The 22,491-nt window shown below is 36.5% G+C and overlaps 1 protein-coding gene and 1 long non-coding RNA gene across 4 annotated transcripts; one reads left to right on the top strand and one right to left on the bottom strand.

The window, feature by feature from the left end:
• Positions 1–741: 741 nt before the first annotated feature.
• LOC127903794 (uncharacterized) lies at positions 742–5,245 on the top strand. 3 transcript variants are annotated; one of them, XR_008056624.1, is made up of 5 exons: positions 745–1,057; positions 2,448–2,513; positions 3,272–4,130; positions 4,487–4,773; positions 4,851–5,245. It is a non-coding gene; the product is annotated as an uncharacterized LOC127903794 (long non-coding RNA). The 3 variants fall into 3 exon arrangements; XR_008056623.1 differs by having other exon boundaries at positions 746–1,057; positions 4,574–4,773; XR_008056622.1 differs by having other exon boundaries at positions 742–1,057; positions 3,272–4,773.
• A 4,293-nt stretch (positions 5,246–9,538) lies between these two features.
• Positions 9,539–10,664, bottom strand: LOC107174588 (uncharacterized). Its single transcript, XM_052431323.1, has 2 exons — positions 10,525–10,664; positions 9,539–9,908 (listed from the first exon to the last, which is right to left on the bottom strand). Exons 1-2 carry the CDS (start codon positions 10,662–10,664, stop codon positions 9,539–9,541), a joined length of 510 nt encoding a protein of 169 aa, XP_052287283.1.
• Positions 10,665–22,491: the final 11,827 nt, after the last annotated feature.

The raw sequence follows: 22,491 nt of genomic DNA, 5'->3' as shown, positions 1-22,491 counted from the left end.
CACAATTGACTTGTTCACAACGTAATTTTTAATCACCCTTTTATATATGCTTGCTACTACAAATACTTGTTCCCTCAAGACTATTTTTTGTTATACACGCCAACTTTTTCTTGTTTCGTTTAACACAATAATTGCAACATGAATAGTTCATTTCTAATGACCGCCTCTCCCGGTTTCCTTAAACTGCTGCGTGCCCACTCCTTACACGTCCGATTTTGCTCTTTTTCATCTAACGACTACGTCACTACTTGACAAAATAAGGGGGTTTCGTGCCCCAGGGGCATCGTAGACAGAGCCCCCAAACTGACCCTAAATGAGTTTGATGTTTATTTTTCCAGTATCATTTTTCACTCTTTAGGGATGAAAATAGACATACGTGGTCGGGTTTCCTTTCGTAACGCAAAGTCACATGAGATTTTATATTATAAAACGGCCCACGAAGAAAATAACGGATAAGTACAACATATAATAATGTTAAGGACACGGCTACCATGCAGAGCATAAAATCCCTGTATGGTGCAGGGGCGGCCTTTGAGCCGTTGGATTCAGCTTGTTTGAATCCAAGGGTTGTAGTTTTAATTAAAAAAAAAAGAGAGAAAAAATGAATAAAAGCAGAAAAAAATAAGGCAACCCGTTAAAGGGTATAGCTACAGTAAATAAAAAATTACCGTTGGATTGAATAGAGTGGATCCAATAGCTGAGATTTGTTTAATTATTAAATGATTAAAAAACTTTGAAAGAACAAACTTATAAAATTGAAATAAACAAAAAAAAAAAAAAAACCCCACCACTCACTCACTTACCTCACACACGCCAAACGCCTCACCACTCCCTCACCACACGCCTCACCACGGCCATCAACGGCGAGGGCTGAAGGAGTTCCTAGGCAATGATCAACAGCGGCACAAGGACGGGCTGATCTCCACCGTCGGCAACGATCAACGAAGGCAGAAGGACGGGCTGATCTTCTTCGTTGACAATGATCAACGGCGGCACAAGCACAGCGCCCTCAGCCCCTTCAGGAATACATGCAACAGTTTATGAAATTTTGTTTCCCGTAAGTACTGTGATGGGTTTTGTTTGGTTTATAAGAAAAGTGAGGAAATTTTAAGAAAATAATGTTTTTTTTTTTAGGGTTTATGTTGGTTTTGATGATGAGTACAAGTTTGTTTGGTTGCTGAGAAAGTGAAGATAAGAAAAAAAAAAGTTTTCTGTTGTTTTAGATTTTGATTTTCAGGAAAAACTAATTAAAATTTCTAATTTTTAGATTGACAGCTTTTATTTCTCTTGATCTCAGTAATGAAAGTAGTTGCTATGTTAAATTCATTTAAAATTATTTTCCTGCCTTTATGCGACTCCTTTTTTTTGGAAAAAAAAAGGGGTCAATGATTTGGCTTTTATTTGCAGTTAATTTGGTGTGCGTTGTTAATTTTGTGGCGCATAGGTTGTTGTGGCATATGCAATTAGGCATGTGGCTGCTGCAGTGAGTATGGCCAAGGTTGCAATTTCAGTGTTTTGGTTTCAACGTTTCTTCTGGATTAGACATTTCTTTTGCCAGTTTATATGTCCCTTGTTCTAATGATTTTGGTTGTGCTCTTACTGCTGTGACCAAGCTAAAGTTAAACATGACTGGTAATCAGAATTTTCCTTTATTTCTGGAAACTGAAGCAGCAGTGTATATGATATATTGTCTTGTTATCTAGTAAACTTGGTATCAATGATTCTTGTATAATTCTTTGTTCCTTGCTTTCAATTAGAGATGTGAACTAAATTATTAATTTGGGAATCATTTATCGTTTTTTTCCCCTTTTTATTTGATTCTTTAGTTTTGTTTGTTGGTTTCCACAAAACCTTTTTATTTCCTCAATTTTGCCATCTTTCTTTGCATGAGCTGCATATGATGATTTGAGTAAAATTATAATAACATTTTTTAATGGGAACTTTTTATTGTTTATAAGTAATATGTATATTGGAATGGGAACTCAGAATAGTGTGTTTAAAGTCCTGAACTGTTTTTGCCATTTTGATTTTGATGTAAAGTAATTTTCATTGTTTTAAGGGAATGGATTTAGGTTAATATTGATTGTAACTAGATAAGTCCTTTTATGTAATAAGTTTGAAGGATTGGTTTTGTAAATTCAATGTAATGGCTTAAAAAAGGCTATTAAATTGGCTTAGGTTGCCGCGAGCTATAACTAAATCAGAAACATAATACATTTTACTTCTACAAAATTAGTTCATTCTTGGTATGGAGGATTAAAATTTGTACAATGATAAATAAAATCAATGTTGTCCTTATCTAATACACGCTTTGATTTAGAAATAGCATATTACAACATGCATGTTAGCTGTTCGATAAAATGTCTATTAAAATTCTCAGACCTATTTCAAGCTCAAGTATTGCATGTCCCTTAAGATAATGACATTTTCATTGTTTTATATTGCAGATTTGAGATTTTTTGGGTGCCTATATAACAAGTTAACAATGGCGGCTTAATAGTTTAAAAGGGAAGGTAATCTCTCTTCATATCTTCTCGAGGATTCTTCTTTATGTATTTCAATTATGTCTTACATATGTATTAAATAGAGGTTTTGATTAAAAGCTTTTTGTTTTCAAAATTAAATTTCTTATTAAGGGGTTGATTTTTAGCTAAATTGTGATTGCTTGCTGAGAAATTGGATTGTGTCATGAGATTTTGTACTCTATTGGTTTATTTTTTTGAGTTGTTTGGATTCTGATTGAGTGGAATTTGCCATAAATTTGTCATTATTATGCCATGTACTGAAATGATGTAAAGCATGAGCTTCAAAGTTTACTCTATTTTTTTAATTTTTAATTGCTTATTTATTAATTGCATAATGTGTTTTCAAATGAGCTTATGTTTATTAGAAAAAAAAGGGCCAGATTGTTTTTGTGTATAAATGTGAAGTGATGCCCAAATTTTGGAATAAGTTTGTGAAGAATCTGGAGTTGAGAGTTAAAGACAAGTGGATAAAAAATGATGTCTTGAAGAGGTCACTTAGTGTTTTTGTTATAGTGACTTAATCTTTGAGTTGTTTTATTGCAAATACTGAATACTAGAGTTCTTGGAGCGATTATGATGATGCAAGTATCTAATAGATGGTTGAACATTCTTTGGTCAATATAAATTCACTTTAGCATGACTTAAGGCTAAAAGAAAGGATAAAAAATTGGCGATTATGATGATTTAAGTATCTAATAAACAGTTGAATACAATCATTAAATGGAAAATTGCTCTGTTTTCTCCAGGGGTAAAGGTTTCCAATAACTCAGCAAACCCATTTCTCTATTTGTGCTTTTCTTTGGAGCTCTCCTTGGACAGGACTCGATAACTATTGCAAAACTTGCTGCTGTTTTTATAAGCATGGATGGTGTTGCCATGACGACAGTTGGAAAAACTTGGGCAGTGGATGAATTTCTTAGTGCCTCTGAAGAAGATAAATACGTTGTTAATAAGTTGTGCTGAGCTTTTACTTTAAAACTACTTACCTTTCTGCCTCTTTTTATTTGCCGTAAATTTATGCAATATATCAATCTACTTTTTTCCGGAGATGATACTTGTAATAAGATTGTATGATGCACTTAGGGTGTGTTTGGCACTCAGCATTACGCCACATTAAAGCTCTGTATTGTATTAAATCAATACAACATCATGTTTGGCAAAAAGTTAACTTTGTATTAAACCTCATTATAATACACCAAACGCCGCAAAAAATAAACCCGTGGGGGAGTCGTAATTAGGCCGCATTGCATTCGAAAAGAGAAATAAAATATTTTCTTCTTCCAAACACGATCCTCAGCCACGAAAACAAAATTTCTCTTCTCAAAACCCAAAACAATACTTTTCTCTCAAACTCACTCATCTATTCACTGATTTTCCTCCATTCTCCTTCAATTTCTCAAGAGCCAAACATAGCAAACGCCTTGTCAGTGCGGCCAAGCCCAGCCGTCGTGCAGCGTGAATCATTAAATGAGTGGTGCAGCCGCAGCATCTGAATCTTTGATTGGAGCGACGGTGTCATTTGAATTCGAACAACAGCGTGGTGCGGCGGTGGTGCTACGGCGAGATTCGAACGGATTCACGTGCAGATTTCATTTTTCCATTTAGGTATTCAAGTGTTTTAGTTGATGGCTCTATAAAGCCAAATAAATAAATAAATAATAATAATAATAATAATCTATTGAAATCATTTTCATGAAATCTGGAAGTGTAGAGGCGTTGATGTGAGAGAGAGTGATTAAGAGGGTAATGGAGATTGTGGTGTTGAATTGATGAATTTAGGAGATGGGCATTTTTTTTTTTAATTTGTTGGCTTGTTTGTTGGTTTGAATGTTTGTGTTCTGTTTTCTAGCAATTGTTGTGGGAATGAGGTGAATGTTAAGAATTTGGAGAAGAATGTAAAAATATTGGTGATTTGAATTTTTCAAAAAAAAAGAAAAGAAAATCATGGCTGATTCTTGCAGGAAGAAGATGATTGCTGCTCGAACAGTCAGTTACTTTTTTTTTTCTTTTTCCCAATGTTTCACTTTTCCAACTCTTGGTGATTCAAGGGAAGCCTGAGTTGGTGGCTGATGATGAAACCAAGATGGCACAGATGGTTTGCTCTCCAACAAACCATGGAGATGGAGATGGAGTGATTGCTGAAGATGCTGAAGCTGGTGTTGCTATTGTTGCTGCAATAGTGAAGTTGTTGAGGTTAGTAGCATCACTGTAAATGGCGGTGCTGTTGCTGCTGAAGAGAGCCCGCATGGTAAGGGATGATATTTGACATTATTTATGGATATAGCATAACTGTTCTTATTCTAATATTCAACATTAATTTTACAGGTGAAGAGAAGCCTTAAGATTGCAGCTTGCAAGGGAAAGAATAAGTGAAGAGAAGCTGAACCAGATCTTAGAAGACATGCTTGAAGGTTTTTTTTTCCAATAAAAAGAGAAGCAACATCACAAAGACTACTTATTGGGGCAAAATTAATATTGGGAAGAAGAATAATCCATGGGAAAATGCTATGTAGATGCTCCTAAGATAGAGATATATGAGTTTTGTAACTAAGTTAATATCTTGGTTACTAATTATAGTGAAGCACGTTTATTTAGATTCTTATTAGGTTTATTATTTTCTTGGAATTTGCTGTGGACAAAGAATTTAATATGTCAAGTGAATTGTGTCTATTGTACATCAACTTTAACATATAATAAATCAATAAATGATTCAATTTTAACAGTACATGTATTTATATCAATAAGAATTTCAAAGATACTATAAATATCAGTTTGTATATTTGAAACCCTAGTGTTCAATAAATTTGAATAATATTAATTTATTAATAAATTAATATTTTACATTATAATTTATTCATAAATTTATAATTTATTATAACTAATAATAAATATTTAAATTTGAATAAATTTGAATAATATTAATTTAAAATTAATAATAATATAAATAATATAAAATATTAATACAATTTAAATATATTAATATAATATAAAATATTAATATAATATAATATTTAATTTAAATTAATCATAAAAAAATAATACAGTACAGTGTAGCACCAAACATTGTACAATATTATTATAATACAGTGCTAATGCAATACAGCATAATACAATACACCAGCATTAAAATAATACAATACAGTATAATACAATACAGTGTGCCAAACGCACCCTTAGTGTAATGTACTAGATTTTGGTGGATTTTTATAATATGTAGAAACTATTATGTTTGATATAGGAATAGTTAATTTGATTTATTTTCATTAAATTGTGTTTCCTATAATTACTAAAAAAAATAAATTGATTAAATTGATTTAGCGGATGGGAAAATAAGCCTATAAATTTGTGTGGGAATTAATAGAATTAAAAATGGTTGCAAGGTTATTTATAGTGGAGATTTTGGCTATAAAAAGTGCCAGTAGAATATAAGAGCTCTTCCGAATTTGTTTGTGAGGCCACTTATTGCAACTATTAATATTTTACTCATTTTTAGTTTTTTTTTTAATCAAACTTAATAGTTAAGTCATATTTTGCTTTAGCAGACTTATTTCTTCACTTTAATGGTTCACTTTCATAAATTTCACTCAAATGTGAAAAATTTCAATTTCCACTACAACTTAGTTGGAAGTCATTCATTGGGTTTACTACTTTTTCAAGCCTTAATCAACAAATTGAAGGCATACATTGCTTAACTAGATTTTCAAAAATAATTACAAAAAATTAAAACAATTAGGATTATTGATATAATAATTAACAACCAAAAACTAAATATTTATATATTCAATCATACTTTTCTTTAATAAAAAGCGAGTGCTATATTTCAAAGATTAAAATTAAATATAACACACTAAGAGGCTTTGATAGTTCTCCAACCAAACGAAAGATTTAAAACACTTAAAAGCAAATTTGGATTGGAATATTATTATTTTGTTGGTTACATTTATTCATCATACAAATACTTCGAAAGTGATTATATTTATAAAAAATTAGAAGAAAAATGTTAACAAAATAATATTATTGAATGTCTAAAACGAACACTTGTAGTCTAAGGTATGACCATTGAAAGATTAAAATCGGTGCACGAAATTCAAGTGAAACGGTTAGATTTAAGACTAAATAAATAGTATTCGTACAATGAGTGTTGTTAAATCCCTTAATATTCTTCTAATGCTTATGTTAAAGTCACTTTACAAAATGGTGGATTAAAAATTTTCGGGTGTTTGAAAAATAATTATCTAAAACATTGAATAGCAAATTTAAAACACATTACTTAAAATATGTAACAATGAGTACCTCCGTAACAATAAACATAAACATCAAATATGAAATTCCGAACTTGAAACATAAAACATGAACCATAAACATGAAACGGGGGCAAAATAAAAAATTTTAAGGTATTTAAAAATTATTACATAAAACATTGAACAATAAATATGAAATACGTTACTTAAAATATTCAACCGCGAACATAAAATATGAGTACCTCGGTAACATTGAACACACAACATCAAACATGAAACGTAAAACAGTAAACATGAAACTCGGAACGTAAACATGAAACCGGAGCAAAAGAGAAAAATTTCGGGGTATTTGAAAAATTATTACATGAAACATTGAACAACAAACACGAAACATCTTATTTCCAGGTATTCTTTCCCAAACTCATTGCCCTAATCTCACTTGGTTATTTTGTGTGTCACTGTTTTTCCATTTTGTTTGAGTTTTTGGTTCTTTTTGTTACAATGCCTAAAGGAAATCACACGACAATAAGCCTTGATAGTGGAGAGGAACTGAGTGCATTGCTTGATCGGTCTAGGAGACAAAACCCTAATCTATAAACTCCCATAGAAGAGTCTGGTTTATCTAGGTTTAGAGGGATTCCTAAGAAAATGTCCCCAGAAATCTCTTCTTCATTTATGAAAGATAGTCCGTATGAAAGGGTTGATAGGGAAGAAACTAGTTTTGGTGAAAATCTCGGTACTAGTACAACACTTAAGTGCTGGTGAGGATGAGGCTAGTGAAGGGAGTTCCTCTGAGGAATCTTGGCCGGCAAAGAAAGCCAAAACTAGTTGCAGGGTTGAAGCTGAGTCTTATCCTATTGACTTTATGAATTGCGAGACCACCCAAGAGGAATTGGAAAGCCTTAGAGCAGTATACGGCATTCCAGATGATGTTGAACTAAGGATACCTAGTAAATTTAATACCCTTAGTTGAACTCCAAAGGGATATGTCACCATTTACTTAGAATGTTTAAAACTCGGGGTTAGATTACCTTTCCAGCCTTATTTTGCCAAGATATTGGAAAGATTAAACATGTCTCCTAGTCAACTTAACCTCAATAGATGAAGTGTTCTCTCTGGGTTGTATGTTCTTTATCAGAGGTGCAAAATGGGTGAGCCCTCTGTGGAAGAAATAAAGAATCTGTACTTACTGAGGAGCAACCCAAAAGATGCTGGCTAGTACTACTTCATAAGCAGCTCAAAGCAAAGAAAACCCATTGTTGATCTCCCTACTTTAGGGGGTAACTTGAAGAACAAGTTTTTCTTTGCTAGGGGTAATTGGGGTCAAGTAAATTCTACATCTAGAGGAGAAATTTGCGTTCCTTTTCACTTTTGCACTCCAGATTACTCGCTATCCATTATATCTCCCTTAATTTTTGCTGTTTTTCTGATATGCTTTTTATGTTTCAGTTACTTTCGAGCAACATCTTGAAGCAGAAACACGCTGCCTTCAAAGCATAATTGATTCCTTGGAAAAACAAAATATCGATGAGTATAACTCAGGGCTATCATTTTGCTATGATTGTATTATGTTCTTGCTAAAGAAGGAATATCCGGAGTTGGATATGAGCAAACTTGAAGCTGGTGTTAGCGTTTATATGTATGAGCAGAATATGGGAAGTGGAGAGACAAAGCCTCTTCCTCAGACCATTATTGATGTGGCTCTTCTTCAGTCCACTACTGATGTAGCTCCTCCTCAGATTAGTATTGACACAGCCCCATCTGGTGCTGAGAAACCCCATGGGGCAAAAGCAGATCTTCCTGCGAAAGCTCCATAAAGTTTGTTTTGATTGTACCTTCAACAATAGACTCCCGTCGAAAGGCTTTTGTTTTATTTACCATTTTATTAAATAAATTATTGCCCATTTCAAATTTTTATTCGTTAAAACATTGCTTCTGACAATTTTTGCCTTTGATCCATCTCGAATAGGCCCTAGGGCCGGGTTTTTACTTAGATAATATTTTTTACACATAAATTTTTCTGCTCGATTTTTACCTGATCAAGCTAACTAGTTGGGTTCGTTTGAGCAAGCTTTGACCTGTCTTGCTTTGTATAAGCTTTAAGACCCTCGGTCTCCTCACAACACTTATTTTTATTTAAATTAGGTACTTGCTAGACTGTGGTCGATCGAGCTTACGCGAAAAGACTTCTGACCTTTACCTCGCCTCGAGCAGGCTTTAACACTTTAGGCCTTGTGTCTATCATGCTATTTTTATGATGTCTGCTCGAACACTACAAGTAGTCTTTGATTCTTATCTCAGATCATGGGTTTAGAGACTTTGAACCTTTTAATTTAGCAATTTCTTATTGTGAATTGAGAGAATGGTTTAAGAAATATTATTTCCTCATAATTTTTTTTTTCACAAGAAACAAATTACAAATAATTTAAATTGCTAATGAGATTCTTACAAAATGGCTTACTGAAAATACTTCCTTAGGTGCTTAACATTCCAAGATTTCTTGATCTCTTGACTATCCACATGAGCTAACTTGTATGCCACTGGTCCTGTTGCTCGTAAAACTCTGTATGACCCCTCCCAATTAAGACCAAATACATCATGGTTTGGATCTCTCGTGCTCTGGTTTACCCTCCTGAGTACCGAAGCACTTGTCTTGAATTGTCGTATCCTAACATTTTGGTTGTAATAATGAGTAACCCTCCGCTAATACTCTGTTGCTCTCCTCGAGGCTAACTCTATTTTCTCTGTTAGTAGATCTATGTTCAAACTCATCTACTCTTTATTTTTCTCTTCATCGAAATATTCTGTACGGTGTGTGCCCATCCCAATCTCTACTGGAACAACGGCCTCATGCTCAAAAGCCAATGCAAAGGGGTTTTCTCCTATGGCGGTCTTGTGAGTGGTTCTGTAGGGCCAAAGCACACCAGGTAGTTCATCAACCCAAATTCCTTTCTTTTCGCCAAGTCTGGTTTTCAACAGCTTCTTTATAGTCTTGTTCGCAGCCTCTACTTGTCTGTTTGTCTGCGGATGAGCTAGTGAGCAAAATTTCAGCTCAGTTATTAAGTTCTTGCAAAATTCCCTGAAGCTGTAGTTAGCAAACTGTTTGCCATTATCCGTAATGAGAGTGGAGGTGATCCTATATCTGCACACAATATTTCTCCAAATAAAATCAGTTGTTTTCTTCTCAGTGATGCTGCTCAAAACTTTAACTTCAACCTACTTCGTGAAGTAATCTACTGTGACAATAGCATACGCAGCGCCCTCGATTTTTTGGCAATGGTCCAATGAGGTCTACTCTCTATTGAGCAAATGGCCACAGCAAAGTCATTGAAGCAAGATTTTCTAGCGGTTGAGTAGGAACATTCGCAAAACTTTGACAGTTCTTACAACTTCTAGTTTTTTCTTGCGCGTCCTGATGCATTGTTGGCAAAAAATACTCTTGTCTTAATGCATTGAAAGCCAAAGACCTCATACCAGAGTGGTTTCCATAAATCCCCTCGTGTATTTCCCTTAGAACATAATCTATTTCCTCATTAGTAAGACGTCATAGAAGAGACAAGGTATATCCTCGTTGGTTCAACACCCCATCGATCAAGGTATATCTATTCGCTTGACACTTAAGCTTCCTTGCTTGTCTTTTATCTCTAGGCAAAGTCCCATATCAGATATATGAGGTTATTGAAATGATCTATGACGTTCCGATCTTTAAACATATCACTTCTGATCTTTTAAAAGCTTTGACTTCCACATGAACTGACTGGGGTATCTTCTTATCTGAAGTTGCCACCATTATTGCCAAGATATCTGCTCGAAAGTTTTCAGCCCTCGGTATTTGCTCAACTTTCACTACTTTGAAATTAGTCATAGTCCGCTTGGAACATTTAAGATACTGCTCCATCTTTTCATCATTTGTTTGGAAGCTTTCGTTGAGGTGATTAGCCACTAGTTGGGAATCTGTTCAAATCTTTACTTTTTCTGCTCACAGTGGTAGTGTTAGCTTCAACCCTACAATGAAGGCTTCATACTCAGCCTGGTTGTTGGTGGCTTTAAATTCGAACCTTACTGCGTAAGAAACCTTTACACTCTCTAGACTAGTCAAAATTACACCTGCACTTGCTCCTTGTTCCACGCTGGAACTATCCACTATCACTGTCCAAATTTCGTTAACATCTTCCTTATTTGCTCCACTACCACCACCTGAATCTTAGTTTGCTTCAGTACATTCGAACACGAAATCTACTAAGGCTTGAGCCTTGATTGATGTTCTGGTAGATAGCTGATGTCAAACTCACTCAGCCCCACCGACCATTTAACCAATCGTCCAGAAGCTTAAGGTTATGCAGCACCTGTCTAAGTGGCTAGTAAGTCATCACAATTATTGGATATTCTTGGAAGTACGACGTTAGTTTCTGAGCAGCCATGACCAACACTAACACCTACTTTTCCATCTTCGGGTATCTTGTCTCTGGATCAAGCAGTGCCCTGCTGGTGTAGTATACAAGGTATTGAATCCCCGCCTATTCCCTTACTATAACTGTACTCGTTGCCCATTGAGATATGGCTAAGTATAAGTACAATTTATCTCATTCTCGAGGCGTCGATGACAATGGAGCATTGACTAAATACTACTTCAACTGCTAAAATGCATGCTTACATTCTGCCGTCCATTTCCTCTTTCTCCCATTTCTCATCATTTTGAAAAAGACATGGTATTTTTCAGTTGCTCGTGATATAAATAAGTTTAAAGCAGCCAACTTTCTTGTGAGACTTTGTATATCTTTGAGCGTGCGGGGGGACTTCATCTCGATGACTGCTCGTATCTTTTCAGGGTTAGCTTCAATTCCCATATGGCTTACCAGGAACCCCAAAAGCTTCCCCAATGATACTCCAAACATGCACATTTCTGGATTAAGTTTCATTTTGTACTTTCAAAGCAACTCGAAGGTCTCATTCAGATGCATCATATGCTCGGCTGGATCTTTGGATTTTGTAATCATATTGTCCACATAAACCTCAATTGTTTTCCTAATCAGCGGTTTGAAAATTTTGTTGACCAACCTCTGGTACGTTGTACCTGCGTTCTTAAGACCAAATGGCATCACTTTGTAGCAGTATAAACCCACGTTGGTAATGAATGCAGTATGCTCCTCGTCCTACTCAAACATTGGTATTTGATTACAACCTGAGAAGGCATCCATATAACTGAGCAAGCCATGGCCCGTTGTTGAATTAACTAGTTGATCAATTTCAGTAATGGGAAACTATTCTTTGGACACGCCTTGTTGAGATCTGTAAAATCTATGCACATCTGCCATTTTTCATTGGACTTCTTCACTAGAACCACATTGGAAACCCACTCAGGGTATTTAACTTCCCTTATAAAGCTTGCTCGTAGCAGCTTCTCGACTTCAGCGCTAATGGCGTCGTACCTCTCATGATTAAAGCATCTGTTATTCTGCTTCCCTGGTCAAACATCTTTCCTTATAGCTAACTTATGGTAGGCAATCGCAAGATCTATTCCAAGCGTGTCATCGTGCAACCAAGTGAACACATCTGCATACGCTCGCAAACTGCTCACTAACCTTTCCTTTAAACCCTCTCTGATTTTCGACCCAATCTTGACAGTCTTTTGTGGCTCCTTTTGCCTAATGATCACTGTTTCAACTTCCTCAACTAGCTCATGTCCCTTTTTACCCTCTCCTCGAGTATCCAACGAAGTGATTTACATCGTTTCTTTAGTTGCTGTTGCATAGCAACTCCGCATAATTTTTTAGTCTCCCTTAACAACTCCCACAACGACATTGACCCAGTACTTCAAAGCTAGATAATGGTTGGATACTACCGCCTTACTGATCCTAAAAAAAGGTCTGCCCAAGATTATTTGATATGAGCTATTTTTACCAATCACCATAAAATCCAATATCATGGTTTTTTGGAGCGGACTAGTGCTTATTGTGATAGGCAACTCGACAACACCAAGTGGAGTCAGTTTTCCTCCACCGAACTCCTTCAGGGATGTACTTGTGTTCTCTAACTTCAAACCTATAATCCCTATTTCATCCATGGTCGACTTAAATAAGACATCTACCGAACTCCAGGTATCCACGAGTATCCGATGAAGCTTTTGCTTACTACAACAACACCAATCACCGTGCATCTTCATGCGGGTACAATACCGCCTCCTCATCATCATCAGTCCACATGATGGGCATCTGCTTGGTCTTTGCTCGCTTTGCAGTTAGTACATTGTACAAGACATCCCTACTGGTCATTGCATACCTTGAGTAATTCTTCCTGGACCTGTTTGAATCCCCAACCAAATTTGGTCCTCCAACAATAACCCTACCTGCTGGCTGCTCTGTCTGACGCCCCCTGCATTTTCCTCTAATCCATGTTACAGGTTAGCCACTGGATGGGATCCCTCAATAAAATTATCCAAGTATCGATTTCTCACCAAGTCCTCCACTTAGTTTTTAAGGTCCCAGCACTGAGCTGTTGTGTGACCATGGGTGCTGTAAAACTTACAGAATCTGCTCATGTCTTGTTTGTTGGGTGCATTTGCTATTGGGATCAAGGGATATAATAAGCCACGATCTTTAATCATATGATATAGCTCCTCCAAAGGGACTTTCAACGGAGTGAATTGCTGATACATCGTGCTTTGATCAATCATTTGCATTGTCCTATCCCTAGGGAACCCTCTGTGTGCATGATTGGATGATGAAGTAGCTGATCTGTTAACTCTCGCATCTGGTGGGTAATGAGCTATCGAAGCGTTGTATTGAGGCTGTTTATGCTGTTGGTTAGGTTCCCTCCATTGATCGCGACTGGGGAAACGAGGAGGTGGAATCCTACTATGCTGGAACTGATGCTGCCTCGGATGGGGTTGGTATGGGAATGTCCAGCTGCTCGATCCTCCACTTGAGGATGATTTATCGTTTCGAATGGGCCCGCTTGCTCTTTGAACTTTATTCTCTTTTTTTTTCAACCCCTCAAGCTGCCCAGCCTTCAATCTTGCTGCTTTTTCTTCCTCGATGTCAGCATCTCTCTTCACCTGCTCATAAGCAGTGGAGTATGATTGTATGACTGGATTCCTTAAATTATACCAGAGACGCCCTATCTTTACCCCTTCCTTTAACTCTTTCAAAGCTTACGGGTGGTTAAAGGCTCCAAGGTCAAGAACTACTCGGTGATACCTGTTTAGGAACTCTCTAAGGGTCTCTTTTTCTCTCTGTCTGATTCCTAACAACCTTATCATATCATCTTCTACAACTACTACCTCGCAAAGTTGCTCTACAAACTCTCTGCGCATCTGGTCGAAACTTTTGATACTTCATCGTGGCAATTTTCGATAACACTCTGGCGTGCGTCCATCCAAAGTCAACATAAATACCTTATACCTCTGGGCCTGCGTTAAGCCTTGCACCCCGTCATATCACTAAAACATTCAATATGGACTAATGGGTCACTCCTCTCTGAATATTTGAGGTTAAAGAAACGAAAATTCCGTGGAATTACTGTACCCATGATCTCCTCTTAGAGAGGTGATTCATTGTCCAGCATAATCCTCCAGCTTGGTACCTTCCACCATCCTTGGAGCTCATCTATTACCTGAGCTAATCGACGCACCTCTCCCTCTAGTTCCATGTCATGATCTGGGTTTTGTACTGCCGCTTGATCTCGCTCTCGTACAACAATGTTTATGTGCTGCCTCAATTCCCTTTCTTGCGCATTTATTCCTTTTTCTGGATTTATCTGGCCCTGGTTCGCTCTTGGCTAATCTTCCACTCAAACATTTTGACCATTGCAGAATTGAATTCCCTCACTATAATTCCGATCACCTTGGGCTGCTCCATTCTCCAGGCCAAAGACACCAGGGTTTTCCACCCGAGATCCAACTCCCCTTTACCATTCTCTTAACTCTTGAAGCACAACAGTGAGAGTTTCCATCTGCTTCTCCATTCGCTCTAACCGCTTGTACATCATTCTCTCCTTGCTTCACTTGTCATTTCTCCACTTTCTCATGAACTCATTTTCCCATTCTAGTTATCGGTTTATTCGGTATAATGCAGCTTTTTGCCTCGTTCTCCACAGACGACGCCAAAATATTGATGCTGAAATCTGGTCGAGCTGATGATGACGACCAGATTGTCTCATCAATGCCTTAATTTTCTTTTGATGGGACACTATCTCTTACTGCTATAGGAGATTTGAGTTGTATTGATTGTTCTTTTGATCCGTAACAATAGAAAACTGTCAGGAGCGCCAGATTTTTTCTGGTAAAAACCCTCCGACGCCCAAGTCAGTTATTGGGTTTTTCCTTTAAAAAAATAGTAATCTTGCACACTTGTGACTTAAGTATTTTCTCTGTAATCTAATATTTTCTTAGCTGAAAAAAGACACTCTTTTCGGAATCCTTTTCGATTCTTAAAGACAACCACAAGTATCAGTTGTTTTTCAATGCGCGGCCATTATCAAATTGATTGCGTCACCTAAATGTAAGAGTTAATGTGTCCGTTTGCGTAGTTATTGAGTTTCCGTTGTAATGCCTGATCATGCTTTAAACATTATAGTAGAACGTGCCTAGACATTACGGGTGAACTTTCATGAGTAAAGCTCTTTGACCTAAGTTATAAACCAAAACCATGTAACTTGATTCTAGTCTCCTCGCAGTACATTGGTCACTTTTGTACACGCCACTAGATAACCTTCTCTTTATTCTAAGTGACTTTCTTTATATTCCCCAAGCACTAATCACGGTGACTAGGTTGGTCCTTATGACACTCGACCTAGCAGATACTAGGTTTTGGAGACCACTCTATTTAAAAGTGCATTTATTTAATCGAGTTGTGTTTATCTGACTAATCATTTTACCTAAATATGAGTGATGTGGTATTAAAACAACAATTTTGGCATTCTCAAGATGCGTCCTTTCAAGTAATGCGCTAGTTACCGGAACTGCTTTTCCTCTCACCATTTTCCTAATTATTTAAATCCTTAATCCTAATCCTAATCCAACCTCTTCTACTCTTTTAATTTTTCCCTTGTCTTCCCTAAAAGTAAAGATTCGTGCTCCGAAGAGTGAGTCCTGCTCATTGCCATCACCTCACTATCTATTCTAGCACATCCCATGTACTACTCCTTGAACTGACCATTGTTTGTTATTTTTGCTTGGATTTGTTGGGTTCTTGGTGGGTGTTACTTATTTTAGGCTCTTTAGACTCTAGCCTTAGGTTTATTTCAGAAAAAATGTCAAAACGCAAAAAGAAAGTAATTGAGACTACTGATGGTGATGAACTAAGTTTATTGCCCAACATACTTAAATAACCTGCTTTCAACACTAATATTTCTTTAGAGAATATAAATGATACTAGTGTTAGGGATAATGCAAGAAGAATGTCTCCTAAATCCTCTTCTTCATCTGAGGAAAATAGAATAAATAGCAGAATGATAAAAAAGATTTAAGTTCTAATTGAACTCTTAGTGAAAATCAAGGACGTAGTGCTAATGAGGAAGATAACAAGGAAGAAACAAAACTTGGATGACATTCCAACAGCCAAAAAGAAAAAGGTAGGCAAGAGGTCTCTAGCTAAGTCTTATCTTATCAATAAGATGAAGTGTAACACTACAAAAAGTGACTTAGATAAGCTTAATAGAGTCTATAGGATACCTGATGACAGGGCGCTTGGCCTTAAGGACATACCTAGTCGTCCCCTAAAGGATATGTTACCCTATATTTGAAATGCTTTAGGATGGGAGTTAGACTTCTTTTGTAGTCTTATTTTGTTTGAGTGCTGGACAAGATGAACTTAGCTCCTAGTTAATTGAATCTGAATGAATGAAAATGCGGGCAAAGTGAATACTCTGTAATATGCAGAATGATACTATTTTATAAGAAGCACTAAGAAGAAGAAACCCCTTTTGGATATCTCGCTTCAGATGACAATTGAAAAAATAAGTTCTTCTTTGTTTAGGGTAACTAGGGCCAGTGGCACCTACAAAATGGCAGGAATATTCATGTCCCTTCTCATTTTTCTTCTCCAGTTTGTTGAGTAGCTAATGGTACCCTTTTGCTGCTCGATTATTTGAGCAGTTTTTTTCTCACCAATCTCATTTTGTATTACATATTCTTGGAGTGTGGTTTATAAAATCAAGAACAAACAACTGTAGAGAGTTGAGGTTGCCTTGTCTAATCAATGCTCATGCAAAGATCTATTCTTTGCCACTAGGCTGGTCATCTCGCTTGCACTTGGTATCAGTGGTAATAGACATGGAGGAATAGAGTATAGGAGCCATGAACAAGAAGTGACCTCGTTTCGGTGGTGCTTTTGCAAGTTCGAACGAAGGTATCACTCCAGAGAAAATCGAAGTTTCTCAGTATATTTCTCATTTGAAAACACTCCTCCTCTCTTCTTAAAATTGGAGCTGATAAGAATATGTGTTAACTGTTTGGATTAGTTAAGTCAGTTATGGCGACGTGGCAGTCCAGTCAGCAAAGTAGTTGTTAGCTTGTTAAGTTTGTTATTCAGCTTCTCTGAAAGATGAAATACACGTGAAAATAATGTATGTGTTGAGAAGATTCTGGAAAGCAGTATATAAGCTTGTAATCCCATTATGTTATTGAGTTGAATAAAAATGAATTTTCTCAGCTAAATTTTCTCTCATTTTCACTCAGATTTTCTCTGTAAACAAACACTCTAAATCAGTTGATCAAATTCTAATTTGGTATCAGAACCTTGAATCACTTCTTGACCATGGCTTCTTCAAGTCTTAGTACAAATGTTTCTTCCGCAATCTCAACATTTACTTTCACCACACCAATCAAGCTTGACAGATAGAATTATACTATATGAAAATCTCAGATCCTTTTAGCCATTCGAGCAAATGATCTGGAAGGCTTTCTTGATGGATCGCGTACTTGTCCAAACCAGCTGCTGGCTGGTGAATCAACAAGCACCGCTGCGGCAGTTATCTCAGAAAATCCTGCTTACACTACTTGGAAAAGGCAAGATCAGATGATCTTGAGCTGGCTCCTATCTTCAATCAGTGTGGAGATCTTAAGCATTGTGGTAAATTCTAAAACCTCTTGAGAACTTTGGATAAGTCTAGAGGAACAATTTGGATTTGAACTAACAGCTAAGAAAGTGCATTTAAAGATGTTGTTAAATAACCTTAAGAAAGGATCCATGTCAATTACTGAATATTTTTATAAACTGAGAGGTCAGTAATTGATGAATTGGCAATGGCTGGAAGTCCAGTTAGTTCACTTGACTTCATTACACATTTGATCTCAAGTCTAGGACAATCGTACTATCCTGTTGTGGTTTATATTAAGGCAAATGCTCTTAAAATGAGCATCAATGAGGCTTATTCTATGCTGCTATCTCATGAAGCTAGGCTTGAGAGTGATCATTCTGGTGTAGCTAAGGAAACTAAGTTGAATTTTAGTGCTAATGTGGCTCAGACTGGTAATAATCATAAGAAGTCAGGAAACAATGCTAATTGGAATACTAATAACCAGGGCAATTGGAATGGAAATTTGTAAATAAAAATGGAAATGGTAATTTCAACAACAAATGAGGTTATGGATCTGGCAGAGGTGGTTTTATAGATCAAAATTATGGGAGAGGCTGGTTTAGAAATCAAGAAAGAGGTTCAAACTCTGGTGGTTTTAATGGAAATACTGGTGGATTTATTGGAAATGGTGGTTTTAATAGTGGAAATCCAGGATCCTCTAGTGGTTTTGATAGAGGAGGTGGCAGGGGGAACATTACCTGCCAAATATGTTTTAAACCATACCATTCAGCTGCTGATTGTAGAAACAGATTTAATAGAAATTTTTTTCCAAATTCTCCAATGCAGAATCAAGGGCCAAGAACAACTTATATGGCTACCTCAGAAGGAGCTGCTGATCAGGGGTGGTATCTGGACAGTGGAGCCATTCATCACCTCACCAACAATGTGCAAAATCTGGTTGAAGGTAATCCTTATAATGGCACTCAACTGTTGTTTGTTGGAAATGGTCAAGGTCTCAATATCACACATATTGGCTGCACTTATCTTTCTACTTCTTTTGGTACATGTTTATCCTTAACCAATACTTTGTGTGTTCCTAAAATAACCAAAAACCTCATCAGTATATCTAAACTTCTTTTGGATAATAACATAATCATTGAATTTTGTTCCACCATGTGCTTTATTAAGGACAAGAATGAGGGAACTTTGCTGGCACATGGGATTGTTGAAGGTGGTCTTTACAAGCTACTGTCACTTGATGTTTTCTCTCCTCACTCTGCAGATTGCAATTCAAATCTTTTTAAACCAAGTTCCATGTTGTCATTTTGTTTTGATAATAAAGTTGTAAGCTCTCTACCAGAGTCAAATAATCATGTGTCAAAGTTGAACAATGTAAATACTCCTGAAACTTTTGCATGTTCTGTTTCTGGAAATTCTTCTAGAACTGGAAAGATATCAGTTCAGTTGTTACATAATAGATATGGTCATCCCAATAAACATGCTTTGCAAACAATTATTAAAAGCCTTCCCACACATTGTTTTTCAAACCAATTCATTAATTTCTGTGATGCTTGTCAATATGGCAAAATGCAACAACTTCATTTTTCTATTACTACCATTAAAACAAAAGCACCACTTGAGCTTCTATATACAGATTTATGGGGACCAACTCCTGAATATTCAATGCATGGATACAGATATTATATCTCCTTTGTGGATGATTTCACACGATATTCTTGGATTTTTCCTCTCACAGCAAAGTCAGAAGCCTTAAAAACCTTCAAACACTTCAAACTTCTTGTTGAAAAATAATTTTTTTTGTCTATCAAAACACTGTAGTCAGATATGGGGGGGTGAGTTTATAGCCTTTAAAATCTTTCTTCAGCAAGAGGGTATATGTTTTAGGTATAGTTGTCCATACACACACTATCAAAATGGTGTTGTTGAGAGGAAACACAGGCACATTATTGAAACAGGTTTAACACTTCTAGCCCAATCACAGTTACCTCTTTCTTTTTGGTGGGAAGCCTTTCATTCTGCCTCTTTCCTCATCAACATGATGCCCACATCAGTTCTAAACAATCTATCTCCATTTCAGAAATTACACAATCAACTACCTGACTATCAGTTTCCCAAAGTTTTTGGTTGCTCATGTTTTCCATTCCTCAGACCTTATAACCAGTATAAACTTGACTTTCATACTCAAAAATGCATTTTCATTGGTTACAATCCACTTCATAAGGGTTATAAGTGTTTAAATTCCTCTGGTAAAGTGTTTTTTGCTCGACATGTTGTCTTCAATGAAACTGATTTTCCTTACAAAGAATTGTTTCTCAAACACTCTACCTCAAAAGTCTCCAATATTGATGTCTTATCTTCACCAGTACAATTCTCTTTTCTTCAAAGTTCTGCTCAGGTTGACAGTAGCAATGTAGAGTCATCATCTCCTAATTTTCATCCAGCAATGTCTCCCCCATCAAGTTCTAGTTCAGCACAGACTTCTTCTTCTTTTTCTTCTCATCCTTCAGCTGAACCAACTCATTCATCTTCATTACCATCTCACCCAATGATTACTAGAGCTAAAGCTGGTATTTTCAAACCCAAATCATATCTAGCAGCTACTGAAAATCTTGAGCCAACCAGTGTAAAAAGTGCCTTGCATGATCCCAAGTGGTTTCATGCTGTGAATGAGGAATTTGATGCTCTGCAAAGAAACCAAACCTGGACTTTAGTACCCTCTGAGAGTGCTGCTAAAATAGTTGGCAATAAGTGGGTATATAGGGTGAAGTATAACCCTGATGGCAGCATTTCCAAGTACAAAGCTAGGTTGGTTGCCAAGGGTTACCATCAAACTCAAGGGGTGGATTTCTTTGAGACCTTCAGCCCAGTTGTGAAACCTTGCATAGTCAGAGTTGTACTAAGTCTAGTAGTGATGCATCATTGGCAGATTAGACAGTTGGATGTTAATAATGCGTTTCTAAATGGTATGCTTGAAGAAGATGTGTTCATGCATCAGCCATAAGGTTTTATAGACTCTGCACATCCATCTTATGTTTGCAAATTAAACAAAGCCTTATATGGTCTCAAACAAGCTCCTAGAGCTTGGTATGAGACGTTGAAAGGTTCTTTACTTAATAAAGGGTTTCAATCTTCAAAATCTGATACATCTATGTTTATTTAACATATTGGCCATGATATTGTGCTCATTCTTATATATGTTGATGACATTTTAGTTACTGGTTCTAATTCTCAACATATTGCGGCTGTCATTCAATATCTTCATTCAGAATTTGCATTCAAAGATCTGGGAGAGTTTAACTACTTTCTTGGTATTGAAGTGACACCCTCTGTTCATGGACTGCATTTATCTCAGACCAAATACATTGGTGATATCCTTAGAAAAGCAAATATGCTTGACAACAAAGGTTTTAACACTCCGATAAGTCTAGGTGATAAAGCTTAAAAAGGACAGTGGTGCAGCTTTTGATAATCCCTCATTGTACAGAAGTATTGTGGGCTTTCTTCAATATGTGTTGCTAACAAGACTTGACATAGCTTATCCTGTAAATAAACTCAGTTAGTTCCTAGCTCATCCAACCATTGCACACTGGCAAGCTTGTAAAAGAGTTCTTCGATATCTACAAGCTACTTCACACTTTGGGATTCAATTCTTCAATTAAGGCTCTGTGACTTTAACAGCATTTTCTGATGTTGATTGGGCAACTGATCCAGATGATCAAAAGTCTACTGGAGGGTATTGTGTATTCTTAGGAAACAACATTATTTCTTGGTCTTCTAAGAAACAAACTATTGTTTCTCGTTCCTCAGCAGAGTCTGAATATCGAGCTCTTGCTTCGGCAACCTCTGAAATTCTTTGGCTTACTTATTTGCTTCAAGAACTGAGAATTCAGCCAACTCAAAGTCCTGTTTTGTATTGTGATAATCAGAGTGCTGAGGCATTAGCTAGCAATCCAAAGTATCACTCTCGTACAAAGCACATTGAGTTGGATCTTCATTTTATTCGAGAGCATATTGCACAGAAACAACTCATTGTCAGTCATGTTTCCAGTTCAAAAGAACTTGCAGACATCCTCACCAAGCCCCTCTCTTTTGATCAGTTTGCTTATCTTCGTACCAAGCTTAATGTTCTCCCCCGAACTTAAGCTTGAGGGGGGATGATAAGAATATGTGTTAACTGTTTGAATTAGTTAAGTCAGTTATGGTGATGTGGCAGTCCAGTCAGCAAAGTAGTTGTTAGCTTGTTAAGTTTGTTATTCAGCTTTTCTGAAAGATGAAATACACGTGAAAATAATGTATGTGTTGAGAAGATTCTGGAAAGCAGTATATAAGCTTGTAATCCCATTATGTTATTAAGTTGAATAAAAATGAATTTTCTCAGCTAAATTTTCTCTCATTTTCACTCAGATTTTCTCTGTAAACAAACACTCTAAATCAGTTGATCAAATTCTAATTGGAGCAAGTGGGATGACTGCTAATAAGAGTCCCATTTCCTCTCCTCTACTTGCTGAATCAAAGTCTCAGCATGCATATAAGTGAGCAGATTTTCTGGTCCCATGTGATAATAAATACACCAAATTAGTGAAAAAGAAGGAGCTCCAGGATTTGGAGGGTCATACACTTGGCGACCTGGTAAATGCCTTTCAGTTTGGTGCATTCCGGATGTGCATTAAAGAAGAGAGTAGAGATTG

The sequence above is a fragment of the Citrus sinensis genome, chromosome 7 (assembly GCF_022201045.2).
Source record: "Citrus sinensis cultivar Valencia sweet orange chromosome 7, DVS_A1.0, whole genome shotgun sequence".
Taxonomy (NCBI): domain Eukaryota; kingdom Viridiplantae; phylum Streptophyta; class Magnoliopsida; order Sapindales; family Rutaceae; genus Citrus; species Citrus sinensis.
This window is presented reverse-complemented; position numbering and strand designations above follow the sequence as displayed.